Below are 14,424 nucleotides of genomic sequence, written 5' to 3' on the forward strand. Positions count from 1 at the left end.
GAGGGTTTGGTTGGGAAGGTTCTAAAGAGCGTGTGTTTGGGGACCCAGGCACAAGATCTGGCTTTCGGGGCGCGCGGCTCCCCGGACCCCCAGCGGAGGAGGAACCCCAGCTCTGCCGCCACTGCCGCCTCCTCGGCCCCGGACCGCCGAGGGTTAATGAGAAAGCCCCACGCCCCCTTTGACGGCGCAGAGCCCACCTCGCCGAATTTGAAAAGGCGGCCCTGAGAGGCGTGGGCGCCCCCCAGACATTTCCAGCTCGGACCTGGGCTCCGCTCGCTCACCGGCGCGCTCGCTCGGCTCTCGGCGGGGGCCGCGGGTTCGGTCCGGCCGTCGGTGCGCTCCCGACTGTCCTCCCGCCCGGGACTCCGGGTCCCCGCGGGCGGCCGCGCAAGATGAAGCTGGCTCTGCTTCTGCCCTGGGCGTGCTGCTGCCTCTGCGGGTCGGCGCTGGCCACCGGCTTCCTCTACCCCTTCCCGGCCGCAGCCCTGCAGCAGCACGGCTATCCTGAGCAGGGCTCCGGCTCTCCCGGCAGCGGCTACGGGAGCCGCCGGTGAGTAGCTGGGGGCGGCGGGACCTGGGGGCGCGCGGCAGCCCGGGGCTGGGGGCGCGGGGAGGTGAGGTTTGGGGCTTGGGATCTTGGGATTGGGGGTTGGGGGCGCGGGCTGCCGGGTCTCGGGGCCGTCTGGGGCTGGGGCGCGGGGGCGGGGTTTGGGGCTTGGGAAGGTGGGATTGGGGGCTGGGGGCGTGGGGCGGTCGAGGACTGGGGGGGCTGGGGACGCGGGGTGATCGTGGCACAGACAGTGGGGGCTGGGGGCTCGGGGCGGAGAGACTGAAGGTGCGGGGCTGGGACTGCGGTGGTCTCTGGCCGCGCCCACCCCCACTTCCTTCCCTTGCTCTTCCAACCTTCGCCCCTTCGGCTCCCGAATCCGGGTGGAGGTGGCTCAGACCTGCGGCGGGGGCGCGCGAAGGGGTGACCGTGGCTGGCTGGGGCTCGGTGGCTCGGTTCCTGGACGTTTACCGGCTCACGTGGCTCCGCCGAGCTCACCTGCGCGGCCGGGGCTTTGTGTTGGGGAGCAGGTTCCCGCGATTCCAAGGCCTTGCATCCGGGCCCCCTACTCTCACGCCGGCCGCCAGGGACACCGGAGGGGCGATTCCGTCCGGTCTTTGGGGCTGGGCCCGCGGAGGAGCCTCGGCTGCGGCTCCCCAGCCACCTAAGAACGTGGAGCCGGCTCCGATCGCATGAGTCCGTGGTGGGGTCGGAGAGGGAGCCAGGGTCACGGAGCCCGCGGTGCCCGGACCCACCCGCGGCCTCCTCCTCCGCCGGCAGGTGGCGCCCTGGCCACCCCAGGACGGTTAGGGCAGCAACTTCTCAATCCGTGGTTGAAATCCGCCAGAAAACGCGTTAAGTACTCAAGTAAAAGTTGCCAAGTCCCTGTCTGCGTAACTCATTCGACTTTAGCTTTTCCCATTTAACAGTAATTACGCCTCACACGGCTGTAATAGCCTTCTAGAACACACAACATGCATTGGTAGCATCCATCTCTTTTGATCCTAACACCACCCCAGGGTTAGCTGTTAGAGTATTATCTTTCCTTTAACGGAGGAAACAGGCTCAGAGAGAGGTCCTCAAATTCGGTGGCAACTCAGGGCTCACCTCTTGTCTTCTTTCTCCAAATCCTGTCCTTTCTATGGCCCCACTCTGCTTATCGTTTATGGAGCAAGGTCCATAAACCTTGCTCCATAAGGTCCCAGTTCTTCTGTCCTCCATGGTGTTTACCAAGCTAGGGAGGGCTACCAAGATGAATTCTGGCAACGTCTTGTATCAAGGAGACAGGGATATTTTGTGTTGAGAAGAGCGGTACACTTAATGGCTGGATAAGGCGGTTCTCAGAAGAGCATTTAAAGTGCTTCAGGAAAATTTTGCATGCAATTTTATTTCCTTCATTTTGTTTGGAAGTACTTCTCCCAGGCTCCTATTAGTATTACTCTCCAAACACCCACAGTAGTGTGGACTCTGCACGCTTGCATAGGAGCATATCTTAAAAACTCAGCTTCTCAAATCGCAGAATGATATGTATAGCATGATCTCACTTATGAAAAAAAATTCGATCTATATCTAGATATCTATCTCTCTATCTCTCTATCTATCTATATCCAGGAAAAAAGTTGGTAGGAAACCATTTTTAGCAGTTACCTATAGGGAGAGACCTGGGGCTGGACTAGGGGAGAGTGAAAGAGGACTCCCATTTTTTCCCTCTGTTTGCTTGTGTCTTGTTTGCATGTTTTACAAGGAGGGTATATTCATGTATTACTTTTGTAATTCAAAAGTGTGTGTGTGTTGGGGGCTGGGAGTGGGGGTGGGGTGGGGGCAGAGCCTCCTGCAGCCTGGACTCTGCATGCAGAGAGGGGCCAGAGGGGAAGTCCATGAAGGGAGCCAGTGAATGGGGACGGGGGTTCTGGCGTTCGGTGGGCTGGAACTTGGGGACTCCAGAGACACTTGGAAAGGATAGTTTTAGCACAAATAAAAAGAGGCCCAAACAAATGTAATCTTCCAGAACTCTTTCTACCAGGCTGGGAGCAGGGAGAAGGTATAATTAGGTTCAGGGAGGATCTGGATGAATTTGTGGAAAATGGATTTCTGAATAGGATATTGGGGGGTGTTAAGGACTTGGGGCGGGTTCCAGATGCTTGAGATGGGTGTTCCGGACTGTAACTGAGCCCTTCCATGCCAAGCCCTGCGTGGGCACTGCAGGCACCTGATTCAGGTCCGGGCAAGTTATGGGCTGGAGCTGGCCTGGTGTCACATGTTCCTGTGTGTTATTCGCTCCAGAAGCAGAAGCCTTGGGGACGGCGTTTGGCACAGGGCTCTTCACAGCTTTGGCCTCTGCTTGGCTCCATACATGTGTTTACAGTGGCTTGGTTTCAGCTGATGGGCAGGGCTATAGGGCTGTTTCTCGACAAATAGTTTTATTTCATGGTTATTGCTCCTGTTGGCAGTTTGTGTTCTCCTTTCTGTGTGTGTGTGTGTGTGTGTGTGTGTGTGTGTGTGTGTGTATGTGTGTGTACCTGTACCTACCTTCCTGGGCTGGGTGTCTGTGTCTAACACGTGCTGGGGGCATCTTGCTTTGCCCAGGGATGCTCTGCTCTGCTCACCTCCATCACAAGCCCAGGGTGGGCCCCTCTGATGAAGCTATTTTGGCAAAAAGAAGAGGACCCCAATTCCTTAGAGGCCTGTTTCCAGTAGAATCTTGCAGCCCTGTGTTTGGGCCACTCATGACTTTTGTCATCCACAGTGCTGTTCGGATGCCAAATGAAAGCTAAAGGGAAATGTAACGTTAATTGACCAGCAGGGTTGCACGAGGATGGAGCCTCTCAGCTGCCCAGCCCTTCTTCCCAGAAGAACTTCCCAGTATAAGGATAACACATTGGTGAAACTCTTTAATGGATGTATATCTCACTCTTCTCCCCGCCTCCCTCCCCCGATCATTCCCTCCCTCCCTTTCACAGATGGTGATTAGAAGTCTTGTCTGTTGTCTGCTCCTCATATCTGTATCCAACCCTAAAGGGTCCAACATAGCAGCGAGTCTTCCGGGCACGAGGAGTGAGAACCAGAAAGGGGGCCCCGCACCCCATCTGGGGTGCACATCTCCCAGCTGTTGATGGCGAGGTTTTAATTTGGATAAAAGTTAATATTCTTGGAGTGGGAATGTTCTCCTAAGAGAAACCAGAAGAGTGGTGGGACCTGCCTGGATTTTAAGCAGAGGAAGGAATGAATACACCCAGAGGGCGGGTTCGTGGGACAGGGGATGAGGGACAGAGTTGCTTTGTGCTTCTGCCCTGAAGAGTGGCACGCATTCCATAAACCTATTCCTTCTGTACAGGACCCGAGGCATGAGAACAAAGAGAGACCACATACTACATGGCTGAATATCTACAGGTTATGAATCAAGCTAACGGATGGTTAAATAAGTAGGTCCTATCCTCTAACCTTGATGAGTAATACCTTCACAGTGACCTGGAAAGCCAACTTCAAATGAGGAGTTCTTAGACGCTTTAGAACTCTCTGCTCTGGCAAGTGGTGGCAGGGGGAAAGCTCCCCACAGCCCAGCCATCTTCACTGCTTTTTGACCTTCAACTTCCTGTCCACTTATTGGTTGTTGTGTCTCTTTAGTCTTTTTCATTGCGGGAGAGTCCTCTCCTTTAAAAGAAAGCATTTCCAGGGACCTCCCTGGTGGTTCAGTGGTTCAGACTCTGCACTCCCAGTGCAGGGGGCCTGGGTTCGATCCCTGGTCAGGGAACTAGATACCACATGCTGCAACTAAAGATCCTGTGTGCCGCAACTAAGACCCGGCGCAGCCAAACAAATAAATACTTTTAAGAAACTAATAAAAGAAGGCTTTTCGCCCTGCCGTTGACTTGGTGAAGACGGCCAGTTGTCCTGTAGAACCCCAGGTTCTAGATTTGCCTGACTGCTTCCCAGTGGTGTAAATAATTGGGTCCTCTATGCCCTGTATCTCTTCTATGTTAGAGATTAGGTGTAAACGTTTGATTAGATTTAGGATCTTTTTTTTTTTTTGACGGTGGTGGGGGAGAACAAGAACGCTTTATAGTTGGTCCAGTGCATCGTGTTATATCATATCCGGAGGTGTTATGGATTGAATGCTTATATTCCCTCCATCCCGCAATTCATACGTTGAAACCCTGACTCTCAATGTGATGGTATTTAGAGGTGGGGCCTTTGGGCGGTAATTATGAAGATGAAGGTTTAGATGAAATCATGAAGGTGGGGTCCCCATGATGGGATTTGTGCCCTTATAAGAAGAGGAAGAGAGACCAGGGCGCCTTTTCTCTCTTTCTCTCTCTCCTTCCCATGTGAAGACAGAGAGAACTCTGCTGTGTGCAAGCAAAAGAGATGGTCCTCACCAGGAACTAAATCAGCCTTGATCCTGGATTTCCCAGCCTCCAGATCTGAGAAATAAATGTCTGGTGCCTAAGTCACCCAGTCTCTGGTGTTTTGTTATGAAAGCCTGAGCTGACTAATATGGGAGAGCATGACATTTTTCTCCTGGAGAGCTGGGTGTCAAACCTTCACCAGAATACCACTGCCTATAGGTTCCCTCCTTCTTTGCTCTCTTTACTTTGTAATTTATTTTGAAGAAACTAGGCTTTGATAGCGTTTTCCTTGTTCAGGATTTGTTTGATTATATCCTCATGGTGCCTGTTAACGTGTTGCCCTGTCCTCAGTGTGTCCAGAAAATTGGAAATTGGATGGGGAGGCTCGATTGGATTTTGGTTCCTTCTCCTCCTCCTTATTATTATTATTTGTTTGGGCAAAATTACCTCTATGGTTGTGTAGCATTCTTCCATTAAGAATCATATCAGGGGGCTTCCCTGGTGGCGCAGTGGTTGAGAGTCTGCCTGCCGATGCAGGGGACACGGGTTCGTGCCCCGGTCCGGGAAGATCCCACGTGCCGCGGAGCGGCTGGGCCCGTGAGCCATGGCCGCTGAGCCTGCGCATCCGGAGCCTGTGCTCCGCAACAGGAGAGGCCACAGCAGTGAGAGGCCCGCATACCGGAAAAAAAAAAAAAAAAAAAAAGAATCATATCAGGAATCACACAACATCTTGTCATCTCTCCTCTTGTGATGTTAACAGGTGTTGATGATCACTGCCTAGGTCATTATTTCATTAAGGGTTACAAAGCAGTCCTATTCTAATTCTGACATTTCTTTTTCATTTAATTACTGGAATACTTGCATAAATAATTTCCCACTTATGTACTATTTGTAGGGAATCATGTTTTGAATTCATTTTTGATTTATCTTTCCATTGTTTCATTTTGCAAATGTAAGTGTGTGTGTCTTCTTTCTTTTTAAAAAAAATTTATTGAAGTTTAGTTGATTTACAATGTGTTCATTTCTGCTGTACAGCAAAGTGATTCATATGTATGTATACATATACATAATTCTTTTTTATATTCCTTGCATGGTGGTTATCACAGGATATTGAATATAGTTCCCTGCGCTATACAGTAGAACCTTGTTGTTTATTCCTTCCTTTTTTTCTTATGCAGAGGTGGTACTAGTAACACTGTTGTGCACTTGGCTTTTTTTGTTTCACATTGTACTGTGGAGATTGCTCTAGATCGGGGCATAGATAGCTTCTGCATTTATTTTGTTTTTCACGATTTGACAATTTGTGGTGAAAATACACGTAAAGCTTACCATCTTAGCCATATTTAAGTGTACGGTTTGGTGGTATTAAATACATTCAGAGGGTTGTCCAGCCATCACCAGAATGTTCATCTCCTGCATTCTTTTTTTTTTTTTTTTGGCCACGCCCTGCGGCTTGCAAGATCTTAGTTCCGCGACCAGGGATCTAACCCGGGCCCCTGAAGGGGAAGCGCTGAGTCCTAACAACTGGACCTCCAGGGAATGCCCTCCTGTATTCATTTTTGTAGCTCTGTAGTTCTCGGTGGTGCCAATGACTGTGGTTTTTTTCAGCAAGTCCCCTACTGATAGACATCGTGTCGTTCTAACCTTTTGTGTCACGTGTAATGCCATAATAAATAGCCTTGTGAGTTATTCATTTCATATTTTTGCAGATGAATCTTTAGGATGCATTTTTTGAAAGCGGATTTTCCGAGTGAAAAGGTAAATGCACGTGTAATTCTGCCAGATAGTGTCAAATTTCCCGCCATAGAAGTTACACCATTTTGTTTCCCATCAGCAGGTTTTTCTTGGGATGCATTTGAAGATGACACTGCAATAATGCTGGGTCCAAATAGCCTTGGTGGGGGTGAGAGCGGCCTTCCCTGGCCTATACCACCTGCCAGCCCGACCCACTCCTCATTTGAGGGGTCTGGGGCAAGGGTACAGAGGGAAGCCCACACAGTGTATGTCTAAATATTTAAAAGATATCATTCAAGCTTACGGACTGTTACATAAAATAAATTCTGTCATTGACCTTGACCTTGACAAACACACCCTTCTCGTTCCTGGGGGTGGGGTCGAGGCTCGGGTTTAGAAGTCTTGCCTCCATGAATTTTGTGTGGGAACTTGGCGGTGCAGGAGGAGCCACCTTCCCCTTCCCTCCGTGTCCTGCCAGATACCTCGCCCTGGTCAGGCCTCACCCACACCCCGTGGACACGCTAGTCCAGCCCAGAACCCCCTCTCCTTACCCTGACAACTGCCACTTGGCCATACCTCCTGCTTCAGTGTGCCCAGCTGTTTGGGGAGGGAGTTCCAGGCCCCTGGGTACCCACCTTTGCTCCATAAGGGGGGCTGTGGTCTCTGGAGCGTCACGTCCCCTCGGCCCCATGGTCTCCTCGCCCTGTGCGGTGTGGTGTGGCTGGAGAGGGGCCAGATTGGGGTCCTTGAAACCTCAGTGCCCAGGATGGGGCTCCTCTCGCCCAGGTTTAAGGCAGTTCTGGGGGGATGTGGAGTGAGTCTTGGGGATGGAGCAAGGACACGTGTGCCCTGAGTCCTCAAAAGTTGGACAGCCTTTCCCCAGATGTCCACGGTCAAAAAAGGCTGCGTCGTGGTGACAGAGCTACGCTGTGTCCAGATGTTCCCTTCCCGTGTCCTCCCTGCCATGTCCCCCGTTAGACTGTGAGCGCCAGGTGGGACAATCACCCGCCTGTTTGCGACCCAGCCCAGGGCCCAGAAGAGAGTCGGGCTCTGTCGGTTGTGTGGAGTGAACCGGATCGCATCCACCAAGGACCCACCAAGGCCCTGAATCCAGAGTGGATGTGGGTCCCACGGGGGGTCACTTTGCAGTCCCAGTGGCAGGGGTCCCATACTCTGCGTGGATGTAAAGACCCCTTTCAGAGATGACGGGGGGCTTTGGGGAAGGAGGCTTCAGGGTGGCTCCCAGGGACTTGCTCGTGCTGTTTTAGAAGCACAGCTATATTCTGGCCTGACGTTGGGGTATTTACCCATTTTCAGACTATTCTAAGAAACGATGGGATGGATTTCAGAACTTACTACTGCTTACGGTTTTCCGTTGAGAAATTCTCTGGGAGTCAGGTTTGAAAGGGTCTGATCCCTGCTATGATGACAGTGCTGGACCGCGCTGTTTCCTCCCCATTCTTCTTGGTCCAGCCTCTCCATCCCCACCCCCGGCTTCCCAGGCAGGGCCATTTGACCAGTGCAGAGGCCAGGGCGCAATGCTCAGCAGGGTCCACGCTTGGAGTTTAATGCTTTGCGCTCACCATCTCCAAATTCTCGATACTCTCATTCTTAAATGTGTTTTGTAAGTGAAGTCCGATGGGACCATGGGGCACCAGGAAACTGACCCTCAGCTTTGACCATGACCCACCTCTCACCACCTCCTACCGTCTCCCTGGGGTGGGTTCTCCGCTACTCACTCCCCACCCCTCTGGCACCCCAGGTCCACCTGGCCTCCCGCTCTCCACCCCTGCCCAGTGCCCGCTGCCACCCTCTGCCTCTGGCTGGAGCCTGGGTGTGGGCTCAGAGAGGGTTGGGATTGGGTGCCCGCACCCCGTGCCACCCTGGAGTGGGACATGGCGGCTGCAGTCCCTGCCCTGGGCTGGCAGTGCTACCGTGTGCTCAAAGGGTGACTCAGCAGGGGAGAGCCTCTGGCCACACCGATCCTAGTGTGTCCTGGGGAGAGATCGCAGTACCCTGAAGCGTTGCCCATCCGTCGTACGATAGTGGGCCCCTGGGAAGGGGTTACGCCTGGCTTCACTTCCTGCTCCGGACCGGGGCGCTGTGCTTCAGCCCGCTGGCTGGTGGGAAGGGTGGCACGCGCACTTACACACCGTGGGGTTGCAGGGAGGGGTCTGCACTTGCCCCCCAGAGATCCCTGTGCACGAGGGAGCACACATGAAACACTAAACAAATGACAGGTCGAGAGAGACGGAGAGACAGAGACCCCAGAAGAGAGGAAAACACTTTGTATTTTACTGTCTTTAATGACCCAGCTTTTTGAATGAGGGGTCCCTTAACTTCAGTTTGCCATGAGTCCCACAGATTATTTAGCTGGTTTTAGATACAGCAGGGCGCTGACTGGCTCATCACGATGAACTGGGGTGATTAAAGAATTGGGTATCCAGACCCACACGTGACTCAGGAAGTCTAGGTCCTGAGAGCTGTATTTAATGGCCTCCCCAAGCGGGTTTTATTTTTTTATTTTTTTGGATGCCACCAGGTTTAGGAAGCACTGCGTGGAGAACAGAATTTTTTGAGGTTCTTTCATCGTGACCCATAGTAGGAAATACCTTTTATATGATGCCTGAGTCCATGCGTGCGCACTTACACACACATACACACACCCCCACACACCCCCCCAAATGCACACACACATACCCCTGAAATAAGTTTCACAGAATCATGCTTACTATTACCATATGTGATACTTACTTTTTTATGGTGCTCTATCTAGTTCATAAAAAAGTGCCTGCCAAGACTCAGAAAATTGATTCCACAGCCCCTCTGGCTTACGACCTGCAGTGGGAGACCCCGTGCCCTGGGGGAATTCAGGGGTTTTCTGGCCCCATCACCCCAGTTCCCCTGCCTGGTTCTCTAGACTCTGACTCCAAAACCTCTTTCTTGTTCTTTCTGCTGAGCTGAGGTGCTTGGCCTCTCCGCTCCCCACCCCATACCTCGGATCCATCCTCTTCTGGGGGCAGTCACACCCCCCCTCCTTCAGGAAGTCTTCCTGGACTGCTCTGCTCCCGTCTCTGTGGGCGGCTCCCTGCGCCTCCTGTATCTGTGATTGCTTGTGGTTTTTGTACCGAGAACTCACTTCCTGCTCTCCTTCCCCGCAGATGGAATCATTTCTCCTACCTGTTTCGTCCCTAGCATGGCCCTGACGGGCCCACCTGGGACATGAGTGCATGAGCCGGGCCTGTGCCCTGAGCCTGGGCTGCCCGCCATCCACCCTTGCCTCTTGGACATGTGAGCTTATCCAGGCTGGGCATTTAACCACCCAACCTTTTCCGATCCCACTGTCGGTGGGTTGTAGGCTGAAGCTGGGGGCTGAACCATGGGGGAAGGGGTGTTCTGCCCTGAGCCCTGAATGGGAGGGGTTCTCTGTAAACTCCAGGGGGGTGAATGATCCCCTTTCCACCCCACCCCACCCCCTTTTCCCTGCCACTGGATCCAGGTTCCCTGGAGCCTTACATTCAGGAAGTTACTACAAGCACCTACTGCCTGCTTGGTGCTGGGGGTAGTGAGATGACTGCTGATTCAGACTCAGCCTCTGCCCTTGATGAGCTCGGAGGCTGGTTGGGGAAGACCCAGGAGCAAGTGTGGAATTTGCTGTGACACAAATGTGTGCAAAGTGGGCCAGGTAGGCAAGGGATGTATGAACAAGTACCTGTTTAGGGGAGTTAGGTGTGTGGGAGTTTGGCGTGTCTTTGTGCCTCGGTTTTCTCCTCTGTAAAATGGGGATGATCTACTTCATAAGGTTATTCTAGGCTTAGATGAGTTAAAATTAATAAATTGCTTAGAGAAATATGTACTAAACATTCTGTTCGTGCTTGTGGTGTATGGTGTGCTAACCTTGCAAAGATTGCCAAGAAGGGGGGGGTTTGCAAACATATGAGGCTGTGGAATCCTTTTGTTGGGATGACGTTCCAGACTCCGTACCTTGGGAAACGCTGGCCTGGTGGACCAAGGCTACATGCCAAGGCCTTTCTAGAGGAATCACGTTTGAAGTGGGTCTTGTAGGGTGAGGGGGGGGTGTTCTCTGCAGTGACTGGGGGGGCATTTCAGGTGGACAGGACAGCTGTGTAAGGGCTGGGAGGCGTGACGGTGTCTGACATTTATGGTTTGTGCAGTTGGGTTCAGAGTGGCTGGACCAAGGGCTGCGAGTGTGGGGCAGGTGGGGCCTTCGGGCCCTGAGGGTGAAGCCCCTTTTCTGCCAGCCCTAAGGAGCTTGGGCTTTGGGTCGAGGCTGGGTCACAGTGGGTCCTGTGTCAGCGTTACTGGTATGGAGGAGATGGGGCCGGAGGAGGGAGGCAGCTAACAGGCAGTGTCAGGAACCCTGAAACAGGGCTGGGGCAGTGGGGAGGGAGCCGCCGAGCGACGAGCGCTCAGAGTCTGTGCAGTTGGCAGCATCTGGCCACTTGCTGGACCACGGACAGGCCAGAACAGGTTGCAGCCTGGGGCTCCTGGACTTTCCCAGTGCCTGTGGGATGCCAGAAGCTGGCTGTTTTGCTTCCTGGAAGCTTGCAAAGACTCCCCAGTGTTTTCTCAGCTTTGAAAAGGCAACAAAGCGTGGTGTTCACGCACCTTGTGTTTTTGTAAAGTACTTGTATTTTTAACATCTAGCGCAGGCTTGCGCGTATCAGGTGTTCCGTGGTTGCTTTTTGAGCAAGTGAGTGAACAAGTGCCTTGACCTCTGTCCTCTGGGAAGCCGAGGGGGTGGCCTCTGCCCCCGGGCAGTTCTGTCCTTCTGAGAGGTCCTGGAGTGAGGTCCTTCTCTGTGCTCCACCCCCCACCAGGCCAGCTCTGGAAGCCACATTTAGGGGAGCCACAGAGGCCACCCACTTTAGGGGGTCCTGCTTCTTCCTTTGAAGTAGGATTGGGTGGAAAATCACATGGAATGGCCTCGATGTAAATATCTGGTGAGGCCTTTTCTTAAGGCCCCGGGGTTTTCTGAATCTCCTCGCCCTTCCTCTGGCTCACCTCTCCCCCCTCAGCCTCTCTGTTATTTTAAAATCCATTCCCAGAGAAACAATTCCTATGGCAATAAGAACACGGCTGCAGGCTTCTCTTGGCTTGAACTGGTCCGACACTTCAGTGCTGCTTCGAGAGTGTGCAAGCTGGACCCAGACCAGCTCTGCCTGGAGCAGGGGAATAGAGTAACAATAACTAACTGTTAGAGGATTTTCAGGAACCCTGAAGCAGATCCTATGGAAGGAGACACACGGCGCGCTGTTCTCCTCTCTGAAGAGTCAGGGGTCCCCAGCTTCCTCGCCTGGGCTTCCTTTCCCTGCCTCCCTGAAACCAGGGTCTACATGTTTCTTTGGTGGCCTGGACAAGACCACCTTGAAAGAAGCTGGGCCCAGTCCAGGTTAATTCTGTAACACTTGGGCAAGAGGCGGGGGCTCCCACCTTCTGGGCCTCTGTCTGCCCTACCCCCAGCCGCGTCCGGAGTGATGGGCGGGAAGGTCAGAGCTGGCCAGCTGACTGCTGACCTTTGCCGGCTCCCCTGCTGCCTGTAACGATGTTGCCAAGCTTGTTCCGTCAGGTGTTAATGGAAGTTATGAGAAGCAGCCTGGGAAATGCTTGTGAACCAAGCTCAAGTGTTTCCTTCAGAAAGAGGGAGGGTGTGAAGACCAGACTCTGGAGCCAGGCGGTCTGGGTCTGAATCCCCGCGCTGGGTGGCCCTGAGCGAACCATCTGACCTCTCTGTGCCTCAGTCTCATATGTAAAATGGGCGTGGGTTTACTTCCTCAGGTCGTTCTGGGGCTTCGATGAGTTAATGTTCATATAGGGCTTAGAACAGTATCTAGTAGACACTCTATGCAGCCCCATGAAATGGTAAAGGCTTTCCCAGAGTGGGCAGTGTGATGATGGACCTTGCAAAGCTTGGGGAAAGGAGGAGTTTCGCAGACATCTGGGACCACTGGATCCGTTTCTGGGGAGCGTGTTGGTTGGTGTTCCAGACGCGGTGCTCTGGGAAACGCTGGCCTAGTGGGTCAAGGTTAAATGCCTCAGCAGTTATGGTGCCCTCTGCCTTTTGCAGAGGACCTCTGGCTGGGGTCATTTGCAACCTCGCCCTGCAGTTGCCCACCCTGGTGCTGTGGAGGAGCCAGAGAAACACAGAAGGGAGGGTCCTGTCAGGGTTTCGGAATCCCTGAGAGCCCGCTCAGGTTTTCAAGGCCAAGAGTGAGGGATGGGGGCTGGTCCTCTCTCCCAGCTTCCACCACTGGGTGGGGTGGGGCGGTGGATGAACACAGAGGGTCGCCCTCAAAGTATGACTGGGGAGCAGGTTGGAGGGTCTGGGGTCCCGAGATGCCCGTGGCGAGTCAGAGGCTGAGGAATTCTGAGGAGCTTTGTGTCCCGGGAGTGTGACAGCTGAGGGGACCCTGTGTGGCCCCAGGATGGGGGAGAAGGGACCGGGGGACCCACAGTCAGGCCAGTGCTTCCCTTCATTGACTCAACGCCTCACAAGTAACCTGAAACTAATAGGATTGGGCTAAGATCAAATGAGGAAATGTGTTTATTAAATATGCAGGCTCATTATTACTCAGCGCAACCTGCTCCCTGGCCGAGGGCCCCCACCTTTGCAGCTCCCTCCAGCCCGAGTCCACCCTCTGAACAAGCCTGGGGGCACCAACACTTGCCGGAGGATGGATGTTTGCTGCGCGCACGTGCGTGTGTGTGTGTGTGTGTGTGTGTGTGTGGTGTTGTTTGCACCCATGCCTGGCTGCAGTTTGCAGCTGAAACATTTTATGTCTTTGAAAGGGTCTGGTCCCCTCCCCCTTCCACATTCTGGAAGGTCAGGGACTGTGTGACATTTGCTGAGAAGTCCCCCAGTTCCTAGCACGCAGGAGGCCCGGCAGAGGGGCTTCTCTGCTTGGAGTCATTGTGAAAGGCTCAGGCTTCCCTCTTCCCCAGAGAGTACCTTCTGGAATCTGGCCCTGCTGCAGGTTGCCCGCTGACCCTGCGGCCCTGCTGGCCCCGGAGGCGCCAGGGCCTTTGGGGAGAAGGTGGCAGTTTCCCTCTGACTTGGCTCCAGCTGTCTGTACCCCCGCCAGTTGCCTCTGGCATCTGACATTTTTGTCATTCCTGAAAGGGCTTATCTGGGGAATCGGCACTTACCTCTTCCTGCCCCTCCCTGATTGACTTGGCCAGACCGCTGATTCTCCCTTCTGAGAGGTCTCAACCTGCCCGGACACCCTCTATTTCTGGGGTCATGGGATCCTGGGCCTCTACAGGGTTTGCCAGGCTCTCTCTCTCTTTTGTCCCCTAGCCGACGATGACGATTAGCTCAGATCCTGAAAGTCTTCGTGCAAGAGCTCTGAATACGTACTTTCCTGGAAAGGCAGCTGAACTGATGGGAGAGACCCCTATATCAGGGGCTTGGAGGGAGCCCGGTCCAACCCCGTCTAGCCTGCTTCTTGTCTCTCTGGGTGCTCTGCTCATCACTGGCTACCTTCTAATCTCAAGCTGCTTCCTGCCTCAGGGTCTTTGCACTGCCTTGATCAGTTTTTGCTTTTTCTTGGCCTAGCTAGTTCCTGCTCAAAGCTTAGAGATCCGCTTAAACATCACATCTTCAGGGAAACTTTTGCTGGCCCCCCTCCACAAGGTAAGGTAAGGTCCTTTTGTTAAGCCCTCAGAGCTTACTCTCATATTAGAAGTTCATGATAACTGTAAGTCAATCCTCTAATTAATTGATTGATAATTAGTTAATAGTTGTCTATGCTATGACTGTAAATTCTCCGAGGGCAG

General features: G+C 53.3%; 1 protein-coding gene across 2 annotated transcripts in view; it reads left to right on the top strand.

Moving 5' to 3' along the window:
* The first annotated feature begins 261 nt into the window (after positions 1–261).
* Positions 262–14,424, top strand: part of COL26A1 (collagen type XXVI alpha 1 chain) — a 175,306-nt gene continuing 161,143 nt past the window's right edge. For both annotated transcript variants that reach the window (XM_067705092.1, XM_067705091.1), the window contains exon 1: positions 262–550. In XM_067705092.1, the coding sequence (XP_067561193.1) occupies positions 393–550 (158 nt within the window). In that variant the 5' untranslated portion in view covers positions 262–392. The remainder of the gene's footprint in view (positions 551–14,424) is intronic.

The sequence above is a fragment of the Pseudorca crassidens genome, chromosome 15 (assembly GCF_039906515.1).
Source record: "Pseudorca crassidens isolate mPseCra1 chromosome 15, mPseCra1.hap1, whole genome shotgun sequence".
Taxonomy (NCBI): domain Eukaryota; kingdom Metazoa; phylum Chordata; class Mammalia; order Artiodactyla; family Delphinidae; genus Pseudorca; species Pseudorca crassidens.